Raw genomic sequence first — 21,287 nt, 5'->3', positions numbered from 1 at the left:
TCTGAGTGAGAGCCGCGTCACGTAAAGGCTTTTCACTCCTTTTCAAAGAGAACAAGAAGTACATTCTCCAGAGCACAACCAATGTATTTCAAAATAAAAACTGTATTTTTCCAGTTTTTGCTTTTGTACCAGAATTCATAATAACTTATACACGAGGGGCTCGATCCTCGGTGTCGCCGCAGCTCCCGTGTTCAGGCTGTAGTCCCAACTGCGCACTCTGCTTCATGTGCCACCACAGTTCCCTCTCAATATAGATACAGTATGTCATATTTATCTCTGGGAAAAATCAAACTTTAATATGCAAACATTTACATAATACAGGAATGGAAAAAACTACAGTAGGCACACAATCCATGACTCGTAGATGCTGATCTGCGCGCTCCTACTGTAAATGAGTGTTTCAGAAGGTCTCAAAAAGGTCTTATTTATGACTCGTAGATGGTCATCTGTGCGCTCTACTGTAAATGAGTGCTTCAGAAGGTCTTACTTATATGTGTGCACTTGTGTCCACCTCATCCCATATACTGTACATGTCTACTGACAATCTGGGAATTTAAAGGTGCAGCCCTCAAGAAATTGTTTGATCACTAAAAAAGAAACTAGTAGGCTCTACTGGACACGGAAAACACTCACAAAATTTCCAATTTTAAATTTCACATCAGTAGGAAAATATTAAAAATAATTTTCTGTATATACATATACGTATATGTATATATTGAATTACACATATGTCTCACATTATCAATACAATCCAAGTGGAGACATTTTGGTGAGTTATTTTCCCATCAAATGACAACTGTGCCAAAATTTAAAAATATTTTATTACATCATTAAAATAATTCACTTGCCATTTCAACAGCTTACACTGTTTTGTTTTTTCATTTTTTTAAACTCTTCATTAACTAAATTCCCTGAACCCTAGTGTTAGTCTCCTATTTTAAATTAAAAACTTGGTATTCCTTGTTACTCAGAAACTCATACATAAAATCTGTTTCAAAGTCTATCCATCAAATACATTTTGTTACCTGATTTACCGGAGAGATATCTCAGCTCTGAGCATATTCATCTAAATTATTCTCCTTATAATAAACAGGCAAGGAAAATACCCTGATAGATGGAGGCGGCTTGCATGATGACACAGCACGTGTGACGCACGAGGACGAAGCGTCCGGTGCAAACTCTCAGAGACACCTAGAACTCACTGTAGAAACTAATTTCTGAAAGAAACCATTTATTTTCACCCTAATATAAATTAATATGTATGTATTTATGTACATACACAAATATAAAACAAAGTTATCTAGTGTTGAGAAGCTGTATGAGTGAAAAAATGGTTACAAATTGATGAGTTTGCTTACTTTTGCACTAACAAGTCAATCCTCTGGGGCACAAATAAGAAGTCGGTGCATTCAATGACTCCAGAGTCAGATTCTCCAGCACACACTAGAGGAGGACGCTCTTCGGCATCACAGGCACTGCACAGCAAGAATGTGTGTACCCTGGTGAAATTCCTCCTCCAAAGCAGACTAGACAGCACTTGGCTTACTTGTAAAATCGCTTTGTAAAAGAAATAGAGCATCTAAAGAAATGCAAGTTGGCTAAAAGTCTTTTAAAATTTCATCAAAACAACATTAAAACCTGCTCACTGAGAAGAGCCTGCTGAATGTATGTCCTGTTTTGAAGTGCCTAGTTAACAGTTCGGAATATTGCCTTGTGAGGTTTGAATAAAGATGTGGTTGATGCAGAGACCCAGACAGAGGGTATCTCTCCATCTCCATCTGCCATGATCACAATTTAGATACAGTCTTCTGATCAGCTATAAGATGTAAATGGATTCCTTGAAAATAGCTATACACCTTAAAATTATCTATAATAAACAGTTCCCTAGTAACCACTATTATTCATAAATTGAAATGCATTGATCATTCAGAAAAGATTTCTTGCAAAATATATAAATAACTGTAACTGCATATTTTCTGTAAATGTACTTAACATTGCTAGACTAGACCGTCAAGGACGGGCTGCTGTATTTCAGTTCTGTGTGTCAAATTTATTAGAAATTTAAAAAGAAAAATTTCTTAGGGACTCAGCTGCCTTTGTTAGTTGGCTTTAAAATGTGTAATAAAATGGGAGACAATATCCTCTCATAAATACATGGAATCAATATGGAAAAGTAAACTATACAACAGACAAGATTAGAGAATACCAGAGTGTACCAGAGTAGTCACCAGAGTGAAAAATCTTCCAGTACAAAAAAGGGAAGAACTCTATACACCTAGTTATAGTGATTTTAATTCACGATGCAGCTCTCTCTCACTCCTGGCAAGAATTAATTGGTAATGGCACTGCTTCTCAGCAGTGCAAAAATATCCTGAGAAATTATTCAGATTACAACAAAAGACAGGGCTTTCGTTACTAAGTTTTTGCACAAAACACAGCTCTAGATATCATAAATAAATTAATTTAAAAAGCAGATAATCTTCACTGTGTTAAACACAAATAGGGGGTGGGATCCAGACATTGTTAATTCTCCCATTGGCTAATACCAGGACCAAAAAAAAAAAGATTGCATTAAGTGTCTATTTATAACTTTCTAGTTAACTATGGCCAATATACATGGAGGTAATTTGTAGTTCAAGTTTTTCATCTTTTTTTTTTTTCCCAACTAGCTACAAGCTGAATTCTAAAATTTACACTGAAATATACAATTCCAATTTTCAAAACATCCTCCTCGTGGAGGAGTGATATTCAAAAATTTTTGTGCAATCTTGGTGCAGAGCCCAAACAGTCCTATGAAGACAGACAGTTATCTTTTAATCAACTGGCACTGAAATTTCACTTTCCTTAACTGCATTCTAGTAGCTTGGCCAAATTATCTCGTAATTCTGTTAGTTCAAATATTTTTCCATCCAGAATTTCTAAGAGTGTCTTCAGGTTATTGCGAAAAGCTTCTTGTTCACTCTGGCTCTTCTCCAGGCGTTGCTCTAAGTCAGAGAGCTGTCCCTCCAGGTCTTTGTTCCGAATTTCAACTTCCTTCAGAAACAAAAGCGTAATACACACGTATGCATCAGTTTATGGCTTAGAGAATGAAACAGCTTTCTGTTCTTACTGTATCATGTGATAAAGCAGACAGTCAGGACGTGTCTCTGAAACTCAATTTACCACAGCTTACGGAGGTTTCAAATCAAACAATCTCAAAAAGCTACAAGTTTAAAGAACCATCTGCCCACCTAGCAAATTGTTTCTGACTCATTGCTTCGTGCCAGCAACACTAGGCTTTCATGTACGAGACAGGACTGAATACCCATCCTGAGGCCTGTTTACATCTCACTTTCATTGCTGCTCTCACACAGTTGTGAGCAATCTCAGGTGAAAGTATGCAGAGAAAAGAAGTTCAGGTTTCTCCTTACTGGAGCGCTACAGAATGATTAGGAGAAAAAAAGCAACTCTATAACATGAAATGATGGGAACTTCTGATACTGATTCTCTGTTCAGCATCAAAGCAATGTAAGTAAGTAGAACAATACTGTAGTGAAGACTTACAGTATAGATACACAGTAACTATATACATTAGAGGAGTAGAAAGTTGCTAAAAATCTAGGAAGGAAAAAAATGACAAACAGGAAGCATAAGTTTTTAAAAACAAAAAACGGACTGTTTTAGATCTCCCTATGTATCCCTAACAGGCCTGGAACTTGCTTTGTAGATCAGGTTGGCCTTGTGTCAATCCTCCTGCCTCCCTCTGCCTCCCGTATGCTGGGATTACAGGCTTTAAAAAAATGTTTTAGGGCTGGACAGATGGCTTAGTAGTTAAGGCATCTGCCTGCAAAGTCAAAGGACCCAGGTTCGATTCCCCAGGACCCACATCGGCACATGTGTCTGGAGTTCGTCTGCAGTGGCTGGAAGCCATGGCATGCCCATTCTCTCTCTCTCTTCTCTCTTCTCTTTATCTCTCTCTGCTTGCAAATAAATAAATAAAAATTTTAAAAAATGTTTTAGGGTTGAAGAGATGGCTTAGTGGTTAAGGCATTTGCCTGCAAAACCTAAGAACCAAGGTTCAATTCCCCAGTACCCACATAGGCCAGATGCATAAGGTGATATATGCATCTGGAGTTCATTTGTACATGTTCTCTCTTTCTCTCTCTGCTTCTCTCTCTCTCAAATAAATAAATGAAATATTAAAATATTTAAAAAATGTTTTAAAGATTTGCTTCAGAATACTACCTGGCATACTAAGATTTATTCAGGGGTTATAGCTTTTAGCAGTGCTTCTAAGCAGAAGAAGTATAATGGAATCCAAAAACAAAAAGAAAACACCAAAATGACGTAAGTTGAGTTAATGATTTAATTTCAGTTTAAAATTCAACTTTAAAAGCTGTCAAAAACCAACTATTACACTCTAAATAAAACTATTCAGAAAAGCAATGAACTAAAAGTTATACACATCCTTTCTGGAAAGCTCACTTTTATATTTGAAAGGAACTGACTTGACACAAATCATATCCTAATATGTAAATTATATTGGCCAACAAAAACATTTTGGTAATAGCTACACGACATCAATCAGCCAGAGAAAACAAGATACTTCAAATGTTAATGCACCATTTAAATGTAAATCTCTGAAGAATTTCTATCAAGGCCTATAAAGATCATACAATTGGGTTGGAGAAATTGTCCAGTGGTTAAAAGATGGTTGTTTGTAAAGCCTAATGGCCTGGGTTCGTTTTCCAGTATCCATGTAAAGTCAGATGCAGAAAATGGTGCATGCTTGGAGTTCATGTACAGTGGCAAGAGGCCCTGGTGTGTGCATTCCCCCCACTCTGCTTGCAAATAAATAAAAATATTTTTAAAATAGAACACAATTTTAAAAGTTATGTTAGATGTTTCAACAATAAAAGGCACTTGCTTGCAAAGCCTCACAGTCTAGGTTCAATTCCCCAGGACCCATGTAAAGCCAGATGAACAAAGCGGCATATGCTTCTGGAGTTCTTTTGCAGTGGCAAGAAGCCCTGGTGCACCTATTCTCTCTGCCCCATCACTTCCTCACTGCTTGCAAATAAAATATTTTTTAAAATTGTATTACTGAGGGGCTGGGGAGGTGGTTTAGTGGATAAAGTGCTTCCTTTGAAAGTGAGAGGACCAGAGTTCGGATGTCTACTGACCACCTGAACTCCAGCAGGTGTGTCAGCTCACCTGTAATTCTAGTGCTCAGGAGGTAGAGACAAGAAATCCCTGGTGCAAGCTGGCTAGCTAGACTAGCCAGATCAGCAAGCCCTGGGACTTAACCGAGACCCTGCCTTAGTAAGTACACTGGAGAGTGACGGAGGAGGCCACCAGTGCTAAGTTCTGGCATGCGTGCGCATGCGCACACACACACACATGCTCACCAACCACACACACTAAAACTGGTGAAAGACAATCTGGTAAATGTTATATGAGAATATGAAACAGCTCATTGCAACCAGGCAAACATTTGTATGCGTGAGGATCCACTGGAAATTCACAATGAGAAAATAAGAAAGAATTTTAATGGTTGAGATTTATGGGCACCCCTGTCCCTGAATTTATTTTTCTCATAATCTCTTCAAAAAATTAAAATTTTAAGAGAAAGAATCAGGAAACTGACATGAATACATTTAAGAAAATAAGTTGATTTAGAACTCTGAACAAATCACATGCATTTGACTGAGATAATTATGAGCAAGGCTCAAGCAAGTACACCACACATGAGCTTCAAGGAGGGAATAAAACAGCTATGAATTATAAACAAAGGGTTTAAGGACCCATTCTAAACTATTTACTATTGCAGGTTAACCATGGATGTTTCTAGTCTCCCTTCTTCCAATATTGGTAAGGTGAAGTAAACTCGGACAGATTCTGAAATTAATATATCTAAGTTCAAAAGGCCAATACATGGAGGCTGCATGCTGTTAGGGAGGGTACAGATCCTGTGATCGAATGTAAGATTCCACCCATGAAGGCATGCCATGCACTCTGGTTGCTGAAACAGTAAGCTTAAGGATAGACTGTTTTCAGCTATAAAAATAGAGCAAATGTCACTCACCAGCAAACACCCACTTCACAAGCCACCACCCAGCATGCCCTCCACAGCCTCCTTCAGAAATGAAAGGCTCCCTTGTTCTCCTGGCCAATCAAAGAAATATCCGAACATTTTTAATGGGACCACAAAGAACACAAAATTCCCTCAATTCTTAAACTGCATTACACTCTCTAGAATGAGCCTCCTGCAGGAATGTTACCAGTTAGGTAACAAAAGGTGTCTACCATGATGCACATGGCCCTGGTCTATTTTTAGGCAGAGAGTGTGTTCCAAGGGCAAGAGCAGACAACCTAGAAAACAGGCCAAGCAGACGAGTGAAGTCATGGCCAGTGGTATTTCCCTGCTGCCCGTCCACGCTTCCCAATCCCTGCTCCTTGCCTTCTTTCCTCTTTCCAGTCTCAATCACCTGCTATCACTTGTGCCAGCTAATTTCCTTTTCCTTTTAACTGTGCACATGAAGGGCACCGGTTGCATGGGGCAAATCCAGTCAAGTACTGTACACAAGAATCTTGAATGCCTTTTAGAGTGTCTTAAAGGCTAAAAACTCAAATTATAAAACTCTACTGGGCAGAAGGTCATGGTCTATATTTGTTGTGACATTAAAGACTCAAACACTAGAGAGATTAAAAGAAAATCACACAAATATAACCATTACCAATGTGACCAGATCAGCTTAGTTTTCTCTACATTTAAACCCTACATCATTTCATCTAAATAAAAACCACGGAGGACTGTCTTACTGGCAGTTGCTTCACAGCTTACCTGCTTACAAGTAAGGTCCACTTACAGTGTATAATAGTGCAGACCTTCACACTTAGCATGACCTTTATACTTAACATTTCAATCTTCAAGTATTCACTTGTTTTTATACAGAAAAAAAATGGGTAAAAGACACGCATGTACATTCTTTACAATAGTTATTAAACAATTAATTATCAGACATCTTTACAAGTCATCGGGAATACAGCAGTAAGTAAAATTGAACTGGTTCTTGATTAAACTCAGCACTCATTCTATCAGGAAGGTACTGGCAATAAATAATTTGTGATTTCTGAGCAGTCCAGGGAATAGTGACTGCCCACCTGTGCACACCTGCCAATCGCTCTTCCCAAATGACATGGACACACAGTAAGCATAAAGTGTGAATGCTGTGACTTCAGTATTACTAACAGGTGAAAAACAACACAAGTGTCAAGTTACCTGCAGTTAGGTAGTGTAAGTAACCCCTTCTGCAGGTGTATTTCTCAGGTTCTAGAGAGAGGGTGGGGTGTGCAGTGTATGAAGGGGGAAGGACTGAAAGGCCCATGACTGAACTAGGATAACCCTACACTATGAATGTCAGTGCCTTGGTACAGCAGCCAAGATTACAAGAAGGGGACCTCACAGTGTCATGAAAGTTGGAGATGCAATCTTGGCAAAAAGGCAGACACTTCAGAGAGATGAGGAAGAAACAACAAAAGAAACTTTAAGATCTTGTTGAACAAAAGATGTTCAAACATAGACAACTTCTCCTTCTACTGTCTCCCCAAATGAGGGTGTTTTAAAATGTAAGTGTATGAATCACTTCAAACTGTCATTCTATCCACAAAATACAAAGGACAACTTCATCTATAAAATTATTACAAGAAAACAGAGAAGTCTCAAATCACCTTAGTTAATGAAAAAATAAAAAGCTTCCCAAACCAGTTATGAAGCAGAAAGTAACTCTAGAAAAATATGCCACTTTAAAAGTTTCCACACAAGTATTCAAAAAGAGCTTAAGGGCTGGAGAGATGGCTTAGTGGTTAAGGCACTTGCCTGCAAAGCCTAAGGACCCAGGTTCAATTCCCCAGTACCCATGTAATCCAGATGCACAAGGTGGCACATGTGTCTGGAGTTAATTTGCAGTGGCTAGAGGCTCTGGTGTACCTATTCATTATCTATCTCTACCTGCCTCTTTTTTCTCTCAAATAGATAAATAAAAATTTTAAAAAAAAGATTAAATTAGTCGTTCAAAAACTAAGAACAAAAATGAGGAAAACCATTGAAAAATAAGAGTTGACTGAACTGATGAGAGAAACAAAGGAAGGCAAACATCATAACTGAAATGGACAACGATGGGAGGGAAGATGGCTCAATGGTTAAAGGTGTTTGCTTATACAGCCTGCAGCTGAGTTCAATTCACCAAGCCCCCACATCCAGGCACATGGCTACTGGTTTGCAAAGGGAAGGAACCCTAGGATAATCATACATATACGAGCGCAGACAGACAAGACAGACAGACAGACAGACAGACAGACACACACACACACACACACACACACACACACACACACACACACACACACTCACTCACACAATGGAAATTAAAAGCAATGACCTAGAAGGTGGCCAATGAAAAACGGCCATTAGTAAAAAGTATTAAATTCGGGCTGGAGGGATGGCTTAGCAGTTAAGGCATTTGCCTGCAAAGCCAAAAGATCCAGGTTCAATTCCCCAGGACCCACATTAGCCAGATGCAGAAGGGGGCACACATGTATGGAGTTCATTTGCAATGGCTGGAGGCCCTGGCGCGCCCATTTTCTTTCTCCCTCTCTTCCTCTCTCTCTCTCTCTCTCTCTCGTTCTCTGTCAAACAAACAAACAAACAAATAAATAAATAAATACTATTAAATTCAATTATTCCTTACTTAAAATTTTTTCAAGACAATAAAAGTGACATAAGGTAGAGAAAACAGGTAAAAGAAGACAAAAGAAAAGCAATTCAATTACATATAACTGGAGCCCCTGAACAACGAAAAGCAACACATCCGAACAGAACAAATAGTCAAATTTTATGCAAGAATATATACACTACCTCTCTTGGGGGGAGGGCTTGGACAATCTAGACAAGCACTGTACCACTAAGTATCATACCCAGCAAAAATAAGGGAAGACGTGAATGAACAAATGAAGATGGCCCAAGTACTGGGATTAAAGGTGTGTGCCATCATGCCCAGCTCAACTAGTTGCTTTTATTTTTATTTTTATTTTTTTCAATGTAGAGTCTCACTCTAGCTCAGGCTGACCTGGAATCCACTATATAGTCTCAGGGTGGCCTCGAACTCATGGAGATCCTCCTACCTTTGCCTGCCGAGTGCTGGGATTAAAGACGTGTGCCACTAAGCCCGGCTCTCAACTAGTATTTTTACCTGATGAAGCTTGACAGGAAAAAGTCTTAAAAGTGTAAAAACTGGGAAAATAAGTATAATTGCCTCTATTTGCAAATTATTTGTTAGTATAATTAGAAGCAGAAACAATGAGAAATGTTAAATTTAACTACATACAATAATTTGTCAGAGTCAAAGGAGTGACATACTAAGAAAATATTTCTGTCACGATATAAAGAACAACTTGAAAATTTTGGAGACAGGGCCAGTCATTCTGTACAGAAAAGGACAAAAGACCCAAGTAGACAACTCACACATACTAGAAGATAGAGAAACGCCCTTAAAGAGCCTTTTATGAAGATGTTCCATTTTACCCATAATAAGAAAAACAAAGATGGCATTTCTCACCTACCAGACAGTGCCAAAATTTACAAAAAACAATAAAACATTCCGTTGGTGACACTAGAAAAACAGGCACACATGCAGCTGAATGGAATGGGAACTGGCATCATCCCTCTGGTGGAAAATTTGGCAACATTTAACAAAACTTTGTAGGTTTGTGATGATATGAGAAGGCCTTTGTTCTTAAAAAAGATAGTGAAGTATTCAGAGGTAACTATACACAATTTAGTCTCAAATAGTTCAGGAAAGAATATATACATGGAGAGAGAAAGCAAAAGAGAGGATCCAGAATAATAAAACAAAGCAAATATAGTTAGAACTATACTTATAGTAATATTTAGTAATAAAGAGTAATATTTGGAAAATGTAAGAACGGGGCATATGAGTAGTATTTCTGCATCTTTCCTTGTCTAACATTATTTCAAAATAAAAGTTTCAAAATGATGGGGCTGGAGTGATGGTTTAGCAGTTAAGGCACTTGCCTGGGAAGTCTAAGGACCCAGGTTTGATTTCCCAGGATGCACATAAGCCAGGTGCAGAAGATGGCACATGTGTCTGGAATTCATTTGCAGTGGCTAGAGGACTTGGCATGCCTATTCTCTCTCTCGATCTGCCTCTTTCTCAAATAAGTAAATATAATTATCTTTTAAAACTTTTAAAATAAGATCACTTCAAACACTGATAAGTGTATGATGGAAAATAAAATATGGTAATATTACAAAGAAAACCTGAGATTACAGGCTATGGAGATCTGCAATATATAGAGCTTAAACTGAAAAGGCAGAGAAATTAATGTTGGAGACAAGCCTTAAATGACAGGTGGAAGCTTCCTGTTTAACGGCCTGGAGCTTAAATTTCCAGACAGGAACACTCCATATACTCTTACAGTGAAACCACAATTGGAACCCTCAAGATAATAAAGACCACAAATATATAGAAAAATTTTCAGTATTACACATAATAAAACACGAGTAACTTTTCTTTTTGGTTTTTCAAGGTAGGGTCTCACTCTAGCCCAGGCTTACCTGGAATTCACTCTGTAGTCTCAGGGTGGCCTTGAACTCATGGTGACCCTCCTACCTCTGCCTCCCTAGTGCCTCAAACTCACAGTGATTCTCCTACCTCTGCCTCCTGAATTCTGGAATTAAAGGTGTGTACCACCACACCCAGCTATGAGCAACTTAAAAAAAATATTTTATGTATTTATTTACTTGGGAGATAAGAGACAGATAGAGAATGGGCATGCCAGGGCCTCTTACTTCAGATGCATGTGCCACTTGTGCATCTGACTTACATGGGTTCTGAGGAATCAAACTTGGGTCCTTAGGCTTCATAGGCAAACACTTTAACCACTAAGCCATCTCTCCAGCCCATGAATAACTTTTTTTTTTGGTATGTGTTTTTTAAGGTAGGGTCTTGCCTAGCTCAGGCTGACCTGGAATTCACTATGTAGTTTCAGGGTGGCCTCAAACTCTTGGTGATCCTCCTACCTCTGCCTCCTGCTGGGATTAAAGGTGTGTGCCACCATGCCAGCTTCCATGAATAACTTTTAAAAGTAAAGGAGACGTGGCCAAAGGCTGGAATGGAGCTCAGTAGCAGAGTGCTTATCTAGCATGCATAGAGCACACAGACCTAGGCTTGATACCCAGCACCACAAAATCAGTAAACAAATGCAGTGAGCTACTTTTTTATTCCCTGTGAGGACATAAGACCAACAACCAGTGTGTGCCCTGCCTTCCCACCCGCTTCTCAGCACATTATAAAATATTGCACTAACGGGCTGGAGAGATGGCTTAGCAGTTAAGCGCTTGCCTGTGAAGCCTAAGGACCCCGGTTCGAGGCTCGGTTCCCCAGGTCCCACGTTAGCAAATAAATAAAAATTTAAAAAAAAATATTGCACTAAGCAGTTCTCTTAACAGTTCATATTCAAGAAATCATCAGAAAGGCAAATAATCATGTGAAGAGATTCAGTATGACAGTATCTAATAAGCATGCTGGGGACAGCCATGTAAAGACACGCTGTCTAAACATTCACTGGGGAAAGGAGGGCCACACGCTTTGCTGTCGGGTGAGATCAGCAGGGTGATGTTCTCCTTTTCCAGTGAGCACATTACACTAATCGTTAGACATGTCTCAATATTAAAACCTTGGAAATCAGAAACAAGCCATCACATTCTGAATCACAACTCTGAACTCTCCTTCCATATGCAGACCTTCAGGTCAACTCTAGCTGCTGCGACTTCAGGAGCCCTTCCAGCTACAGAACTTGGTGATCCCAGTTTTCTAGCTTGAACTGATACATGAAAGGCCAAGGGTCCTGGGGATTTTGATGAATGGGAGACATAAGGTTTTGATAATAAATTTTGAAATTCAGTGAAAGAATGGGTAAAGCTGATAGCTACAATTTCAGGTATAAGCTAAAAACTTCCATCGCTGCTCAATCGAGGATGAGGCGCCTGTAGAAGTTCAACACAGAAGTTTGATATGAACACACTGCCTCAAATTTCCTTCAGAAATGGGACAACATAAATATGACTAAAGCTAACACTGACAACAAATCTTAAACAATCATCAGAGAGGGATGGCTTGAGTTCTGACTGCTTAAGAAAGTACTACAAACACAGAGAGACCACGACTGGGATCAGACACATCCGGGTTTCATTACTGTAGCTAAGTACCTTTATTCAACTTAACATATCTGACCTGTCTTCTCTTCGCAAATGGAATACTCAGCCTGCTGGCGTGAGGACGATGACGGCCCACAGTAAGTACCAGAAAAATGGTAAATGAGAAAAAACGAAACTGATTCCCTGCACTCACTGTCTAGTTCTCCATGAGGGTTTCTCAACCTTAGCATTCCTGACGTTTTGGACCAGACAGTCCTCTGGTTAGCAGCATCCCCGGCTTTGCCTAGTAGATGTCAACAGGCACTACTGAACCAATGAAAATATAGAATGTCTCCACACATCAGTAGATATCACCTGAGATGAAAACTTGCCTCTAATTGAGAAGCACTACGCTACATAGACAATTAAAATGTAAAAACATCACTTCACAAGACAAACCCAAACCAGCAGTCTCATTTTACCAGCCTGTTGAAAACCAGTGAGTGAGAGGAGAGGCAGAGGAAAATGTTTAATGCAAGGAACCTGTTTTCTTTATGAAGGGTCCCTACTGCTGCCGTTTGGTAGCTGAAGACAGGGGTGTTAGAAGTTTTCCCTCTCTCCATTTAAATACAGATTGAACAAGTTAATGTTTCCCAGCCTCAGCTTCTTCACCGTTACATAGATTAAATGCATAATACAGGTGAAGTGGTTAGCAAGTGCTGGACAAATGCTGCTCATTCTTATTATATTCCAATCCTGGGCTTTCAGGTTCCCCTTATCATGCCTTTTGCCAAATTCTATACTTTATTTCTAGTCCAAAGTAGTTCCAGAGTTCCAGACCCTCTCTGAGGAAGCTAGCCTGAGCTGGCAAGAGAAGACTTGGCAATTAATTCTGTAAAATCTTCCCTCTCTTATGTCTATGTTATATATTCACAGGATATGTGTGTGTGTGTGTGTGTGTGTATGAGTTAGCATCAGGAAGCAGATTACTTATGCAGAAAAAAAGGGAGCAAATTTAATTGAGATAGGAGGAAAACCCACTAACCACTAACTTGTGTTCCTTTAAGGCATAGTGTCTGCTATAATTTAAGACATTAATTTAGTGTACAAAATATGAGTAGAGTTCCTAAACTGAATGAAATCCACTTGAGAATTTCCCCTTAAATTCAGGGACTATTTAATTGCAGAAGTAGAGCTTTCCAAACTAACTTACTAACAACAACGTATAAATAGCTATCAATGTTTTTTTTTTTTTGGTTTTTCGAGGCAGGGTCTCACTCTGGCTCAGGCTGACCTGGAATTCACTATGTAGTCTCAGGGTGGCCTCGAACTCTCGGCGATCCTCCTACCTCTGCCTCCCGAGTGCTGGGATTAAAGGCGTGCGCCACCACGCCCGGCAATGTTTATAAACTACTTAAATGAAGTTATAATTTTTGAAAAACCAAAAGTGAGGAATGAACCAGAGGTACTAGAAAAGAAAACGGACTAAAATCTACAACAATGAAGTCTCAGGAAAAAAGTCATTACTATGTGAAAGCATGACTGATACCTTTTTATGCAGAATGAATCAATGATTCATTGGGGCTCACCTGTAGTTTCTGTGTTAGAGAGTCCCTCTGTTCTTGGAGTTCTCTGGCATTATCAATTTCTTGTTTTAATCTTTCTATTTCCTAGAAAGGTAAAGCAGCATAATTAACAACATTTAAACTATATGAAGGAAAGGGAGGGCCTAATTCTTCTGAAATTATTATTCCAGTTCTTAGAAAACAATAATTAAAAGAATATTCTTGGGCTGGAGAGATGGCTTAGCAGTTCAAGTGCATGCCTGCAAAGCCTAAGGACCAAGGTTCAAATCTCCAGGTTCCATGTAAGCCAGATGCACATGGTAGCCCATGCATCTGGAGTTGGTTTGCAGTGGCTAGAGGCCCTGGCATGCCTATTCTCTCTCTCTCTCTTTCTCTCTGTGTGTCTCTAATAAATAAATCTTTAAAAGAAAAGAATATTCTTTTACTATTTTTTAGAGGGATGAGTATCTTTTAAAAGATATTTTTTAAATTTACTAGAGAGAGAGAGAGAGAGAGAGAGAGATTGAGAATGAGTGCAGCAGGGCCTCTAGCCACCACAAATGAACTCATTCATGTACCACCTTGTGTATCTGGCTTATGTGGGTACTAGGGAACTGAACCTGGGTCCTTAGACTTTGCAGGCAAGTGCCTTAACCACTAAGCCATTGCTCTGGCCCTAGGGATGGAATGAGTATCTTTATAGGTATGTTGCCTAGAACATAATGGGGTTTCAGGTTTTTTTTTTTAAGGTAGGGTCTCACTTTGGCCCAGGCTGACCTGGAATTCACTATGGAGTCTCAGGGTGGCCTTGAACTCACGGTGATCCTCCTACTTCTGCCTCCCAAGTGCTGGGATTAAAGGCGTGCACCACCATGCCCAGCTTTTCAGGTTGATTTCTGACACAGGGTCTCGCCACAGTCTAGTTTGCTCTTGAACTCGTTATGTGGCGCTGACTGGGTGGCCTGGAACTTCAGCCTCTCCTGCTTTGGTCTCCCATGGGAGTTGTAGTCGTGTACCACCACGCTGACCTCAGAATGACCTCCGGCAACAAGTCTAACATGATGGCTTTGCCCAGCTCTGCTGAGAGTATCTGACCACTAGTTTAACATGGCTTTAAGTCTAAGATGTAATTCTTTCCCAAGGGATTCAAATGTTTTTTGGCTGGAAACCAAAGAAGGTAACATCACACAAAATTAACATCTAGTGGTTCTCTACTGATATTGTGAAAACAACTCTCATACAGAAGTCATGGGCAGTTTCTCAGACTGAGTGCCTTACCATGATCCACCGTGTTCACAGCAACAAATGAAGCAGTAAGGAGAGGCATGAACAGGCTCAGCACACTCAAGAAAAATGCTCCCTAGACACCTTCATGTCTGCCGTGGACTCATGTCACACACAAAGATTAGCTGGGTTACAGAGCATTGAACAGTGGTAAATACCTCTTCTTTTACTTTCAAGGTCTCTTCCAGTTCTTGTATTGTCTGATTGAGTTCTGTCTTATGGGTATTCACAGCATTTGCTTGGCTGCTAACACATTCAAGCTCAGTGACCTACAATTAAAAGAGAACCCAGGGCAAATTAGGCAGCAGTTTCAAAGGTTTCTTGCTGAAGACACAGCAGGCTCCCAGTAAGTGAATAATGAATTGTGGATGACTACATGACAATTAATTTTGAGAACTATCAAGCTACTAAGCATAACATAGATAACTTGAAGATGTGTATTTAACATAAGGACAAAAGAACAAAGGCAATATTTTACATGCTTGATTAGGGAAAGGTTAGGGAAACAAGTGATTTATCATTATAGAGAATTCCCATAGTGAATAAAGGTCTTCTTTCTTTTCCTTTTTTTTTTTTGAAGTAGGGTCTCGCTCTAGTACAGGCTGACCTGAAATTCACTCGGTAGTCTAAGGGTGGCCTTGAACTCACAACAAACCTACTTCTGCCTCCCATGTGCTGAGGTTAAAGGTGTGTGCCACTGTGCCCGGCTGAAAATTCTTTCTGAAAATATACTAAATATAGATATTGCCACCTGCCCTCCCCATCTGTAGTCTTCAAATAAAATATGGGTACTGAAAACTCATCTTGCAGAATTGAATTTTTTTTCCCAAATACATGTCCAAAATATAAGAGAAGGTAAAAAGAAAGATATGCTTAAAAATACAATCTAACTCATTAACTATTACAATGAATTCACATAAACAGTGCCTCTATGGGAAAGGTAACAGCTCTTTAGTCAAGTAGGATTTACTCTGAGCTCAATGAAAGAGCAACACAGTTTCAATTAGGACTTGAAATATAAGTAATTGTGCTTTTTTTGGGGGGGGTTTCAAGGTAGGGTCTCACTATAGTCCAGGCTGATCTGGAATTCACTATATAGTTTCAGGGTGGCCTTGAACACACAGCAATCCTCTTACCTCTGCCTCCTGAATGCTAGGATTAAAGGCATGTACCACCAGGCCCAACTACTGGACTTGATACACACACACACACACACACACACACACACACACACACACACATATATTGTTTGTTTGTTTTTTGAGGTAGGGTCCCACTCTAGCTTAGGCTGACCTGGAATTCACTATGTAGCTCAGGGTGGCTTTAAACTCACGATGATCCTCCTACTGCCTCCCGAGTGCTAGGATTAAAGGCATGCGCCACCACGCCCTGCTGGACTTGATATTTTTCTGTCCTTAAAAGTTATTCTATCCCACGAGTCAATACAGATGTAAATCCCATACCTATCATAGTTCTTTACACACATACAAATGCACACGCACACCTATCATAGTTCTTTACACACACCAGTTTCCCAAAATTCAACACAGACGTAAATCCCATACAAATGCACACGCTCACCTATCACAGTTCTTTACACACACCAGCTTCCCAAAGTTCAATACAGACATAAATCCCATACAAATGCACACGCACACCTATCAGTTCTTTACACACACCAGCTTCCCAAAGTTCAATACAGACGTAAATCCCATACAAATGCACACGCACACCTATCACAGTTCTTTACACACACCAGCTTCCCAAAGTTCAATACAGACGTAAATCCCATACAAATGCACACGCACACCTATCACAGTTCTTTACACACACCAGCTTCCCAAAGTTCAATACAGACGTAAATCCCATACAAACGCACATGCACACCTATCAGTTCTTTACACACACCAGCTTCCCAAAGTTCAATACAGACGTAAATCCCATACAAATGCACACGCACACCTATCACAGTTCTTTACACACACCAGCTTCCCAAAGTTCAATACAGACGTAAATCCCATACAAATGCACACGCACACCTATCAGTTCTTTACACACACCAGCTTCCCAAAGTTCAATACAGACGTAAATCCCATACAAATGCACACGCACACCTATCACAGTTCTTTACACACACCAGCTTCCCAAAGTTCAATACAGATGTAAATCCCATACAAATGCACACACACACCTATCACAGTTCTTTACACACACCAGCTTCCCAAAGTGTGTTTCACCAGAATATAAAAAGTTCTAGCAGGCATGGTGGTACACACTTTTAATCCCAGCACAAATATAGGAGAATTTGAGTCTGATGCCAGTCTGAGACTACAGAGTGAATTCCAGGTCAGCTTGGGCTAGAGTAAGACCCTACCTCAGAAAAAAAAAATAAAATAAAATTCTACACTATCAGGAAAATACTTTAATTTTTTAAAAAACTTTTTTAAAGAATTTATTTTATTTATTGGAGAGAGAGAGAATAGTTACACCAGGGCCTCTAGCCACTGCAAACCAACTCCAGATGCATGTGCCACCATTGTGCATCTGGCTTATGTGGGACCTGGACAATTGAACCTGGGTCCATAGGCTTCATAGGCATGCGCCTTAAACACTATGCCATCTCTCCAGCTCATTTTAATTAATTTATTTATTTGAGAGTGGCAGAAAGACAGAGAAAGAGGCAGAGACAGACAGAGAGAATGGGTACAGCAAGGCCTCCAGTCACTGCAAACGAACTCCAGATGCATGCGCCCTCTTGTGCATCTGGCTTACATGGGTAGTAGGATATTGAACTCAGGTCCTTATGCTTTACAGGCAAGCACCTTAACTTTAACGTCTAAACCCCTCCCCACCCTTTTTTTTGTTTGTTTGTTTTTCGACATAGGGCCTCACTCTAGCCCAGGATGACCTGGAATGGAATTCACTATATAGTCTATGGTGGCCTTGAATTCACAGCACTCCTCCTACCTCTGCCTCCCAAGTACTAGGATTAAAGGGGTGTGCCACCATACCCGGCTTGGACATACTTTTGTTCCTTAAACTTACCAGTGAACTACCCTTTACATTCAGTTGGCATACCTCTCACATCACTTTCTACTCTTGCACTAATATACTTCCTGTACAGACTATTACCCAGGCCTCCCAGTGGACTCAAATTATAATTTCTATCTGTTTTTACCTATTCTGCAAATGCTAACACATAGTCTTTCATTGTGTGACATCCCCATTCAAAACATTCCCATGTATCATCTTTTCCCAATAGCATTTTTTTCTTTTTCTTTTCAGTCTGGGTTTGAACCCAGGGCCTTGTATGTGACAGGCAAACACCGTACCAAGCACCTTTAACAGCTGGGCCATCTCTTCAGTCCCATAAGGTGGCTTTTAATTGCGATAAAAACATAACAAAAATTATTGTGGTGGTGTGATTCAGGTGTCCCCCATAAATTTAGGTGTTCTGAATACTAGGTTCCCAGCTGATGGAGACTTGGGAATTAACGACTCCTGGAGGCGGTGTATGCTGGGGGAAGCTTATGGGGATGCGGTGGTTTGACTCAGGTGTCCTCCAATCAATTTAGGTGTTCTGAAGACTAGGTTCCCAGCTGATGGAAATTTGGGAATTAACGCCTCCTGGAGGCGGTGTATGCTGGGGGCAGGCTTATGGGGATGCGGTGGTTTGACTCAGGTGTCCTCCAATCAATTTAGGTGTTCTGAAGACTAGGTTCCCAGCTGATGGAAATTTGGGAATTAACGCCTCCAGGAGGCGGTTTCGGGCTTACAGGTATTATAGCCAGTTTCCCTTTGCCAGTGTGCAGACTCTTTTGAAGGGGCCTGAATGCTGAAGAAGTGTGCTGTTCTTCAAAGTCTGCTTTATTCCCCCCTGGATTAACAAATCGGTAGCCCACCTGGTATTATGAAGTATAAGAAATGCAGGAAAGAGAATGTTATTGAATTTGCAACGTGGTTTTGCATTTTGGAAACAACCATGGGCAATTGGGTTTGCTGGATTACCTGCGTGGAGACCCAATGGAGATGCCAGGACTATGGGATGGCTGCCAAGGAGAGCTGCTAGCCTCAGATGAAGTTTTCCAGGACTGTGAGTAGCCTAGCTGGAGGGGTGTAATTGGAACTCCAGAGACTTGTGGCTGGTTAGAATTATGGGACTTGGAGATTTGTTACTGGTTAGAATTGTTGGAATTGGAGCTACAGAGTTTGATGTTTGCCTTGTTTAAATTTTGTATTGTTGAGTATTGTATTGCTATGCCCTATGCCATCTTTTGCAGTGTGAGTGTTTATTCTGTGCCATTATGGATTTTTCAAGGTTTTTTTTTTTTTTGAGGGGGGGGGGGGATTATTGCTCAGTTAAAAGATCTCCGGAGCTGGAGAGATGGCTTAGTGGTTAAGTGCTTGCCTGTGAAGCCCGGTTCAAGGCTTGATTCCCCAGGACCCACATTAGCCAGATGCACAAGGGGTACATGCATCTGGAGTTCATTTGCAGTGGCTGGAGGCCCTGGAGTACCCATTCTCTCTCTTTCTCTGCCTCTTTCTCTCTCTGTCGCTCTCAAATAAAAAAGAAAAAAAAAAAAAAAAGCAAAAGATCTCCGACTATGGGAATGATTGAATGAACATCATTAGGGTTGATAAATACTATGGGGACTTTTAAAGTTGGATGAATGCATTGCATTTTCACATCATGGATGGTTATCAGTTTATGGAGGCCAGAGGCAGAATATGGTGGTTTGATTCAAGTGTATCCAATAAACTTAGGTGTTCTGAATGCTAGGTTCCCAGCTAATGGAGATTTGGGAATTAATGCCTTCTTGAGGCAGTGTATGGTTGGGGCGGGTTTATTGGTGTTGTAGCCAGTTTCTCCTTGCCAGTATTTGGCACACTCAACTGTTGCTGTTGTCAACCTTATGTTGGCCAGGGGTGATGTCCATCCTCTGCTCGTGTCATCATTTTCCCTGCCATCATGGACCTTCCCTTTGAGTCTGTAAGCCAAAATAAACACTTTTTCCTATAAGCTGCTCTTGGTCAGGTGTTTTCTGCCAGGAATGTGAACCTGACTGCAATAATTATCTTAATCATAAAGGGTACGGTTCACTATTGCTTTAAGTATATTCACATCACTTTAAACAGAGCTCCCTATACTTTTTACCTTTCAAAATTGAACATTAATTTATATACATAGGAATAGGATGATATTTACTTAGGAATGAAATACAGATAATGAGAGATCCCTATTTCCATCTCTGTCACACTATTACTAAACCTATTCCCTATTGTCTGTGGAGTTCATTACTTGGCATCTTTTATAAAAAGAGACATTAATGACATCTGCTTATTTGGCTGCTGATAATAATATTAGGATTTCTGATTTTCTGTTTCAAATCTCCATTACCATTTTTTGTATGTGTATATATGCAGCATTCATGTTTACTCCCAAGTGTATTGGTGCATGTGTGTGCAATTGTGTGAAGGCCGGAAATCAAGAGAGCGCCTTCCTTGTTTGTGCTCTGCTTAGTTCCTGAAGGAGGTCTCTCTGAATTCACTGATTCGGCTGGTCTAGCCAGCCAGCTTGCCCTGGGGATCTTGTCTCCGCCTCCTGAGTGCTGGGGTTACAAGAAGGCAACCACCCAGCATTTATGTGGATGCTAAAGATACAAATTCTAGTCCTCATGCTTAGGTAACAAGTACTTTATTCACCAAGCCATATTCCCAGCCCTCTAGTATTAATAATTTATACCTATATTTTTAAACTGTTCCTTCATTAAAGTTAGTAACATAAAATAAAATCATAAAAGCAGTTTATTGACTCATTGCAACTTACTGAGTCAAGGCAACTATATTACCACTCCAGTTGCTCAACTGACAGGAATTGTACAGGCTATATGCTTTGAGGATGGAATCTTGATATGTTGCCCAGGCTGGCCTTGAGATTAGGAAAGCTCGAGAAGTCTCCCACCATAGCCTCAAGTAACTGGGAATATCTTTAGAATTCCTGTGCCCAGGCAGAATGTGGTTTTGACTTACTGTAACTGACAAATGTGCATGTTAATCTTTTTTTTTTAAATATTTATTTATTTATTTATTTGAGAGCAACAGACACAGAGAGAAAGACAGATAGAGGGAGAGAGAGAGAATGGGCGCGCCAGGGCTTCCAGCTTCTGCAAACGAACTCCAGACGCGTGCGCCCCCTTGTGCATCTGGCTAACGTGGGACCTGGGGAACCGAGCCTCAAACCG

The 21,287-nt window shown here is 40.1% G+C and overlaps 1 protein-coding gene across 1 annotated transcript in view; it reads right to left on the bottom strand.

Moving 5' to 3' along the window:
- Nucleotides 1–269: 269 nt before the first annotated feature.
- Homer1 (homer scaffold protein 1) overlaps nucleotides 270–21,287 on the bottom strand; it is a 107,934-nt gene continuing 86,916 nt past the window's right edge. The window contains exons 8-10 of the mRNA XM_004651657.3: nucleotides 15,204–15,314; nucleotides 13,786–13,866; nucleotides 270–3,033 (exon numbers count right to left, since the gene is read on the bottom strand). Coding sequence (XP_004651714.1) covers nucleotides 2,845–3,033; nucleotides 13,786–13,866; nucleotides 15,204–15,314 — 381 coding nt within the window. The 3' untranslated portion in view covers nucleotides 270–2,844. The remainder of the gene's footprint in view (nucleotides 3,034–13,785; nucleotides 13,867–15,203; nucleotides 15,315–21,287) is intronic.

This window comes from Jaculus jaculus, chromosome 14 (assembly GCF_020740685.1).
Source record: "Jaculus jaculus isolate mJacJac1 chromosome 14, mJacJac1.mat.Y.cur, whole genome shotgun sequence".
In the NCBI taxonomy this organism is placed as follows: domain Eukaryota; kingdom Metazoa; phylum Chordata; class Mammalia; order Rodentia; family Dipodidae; genus Jaculus; species Jaculus jaculus.
This window is presented reverse-complemented; position numbering and strand designations above follow the sequence as displayed.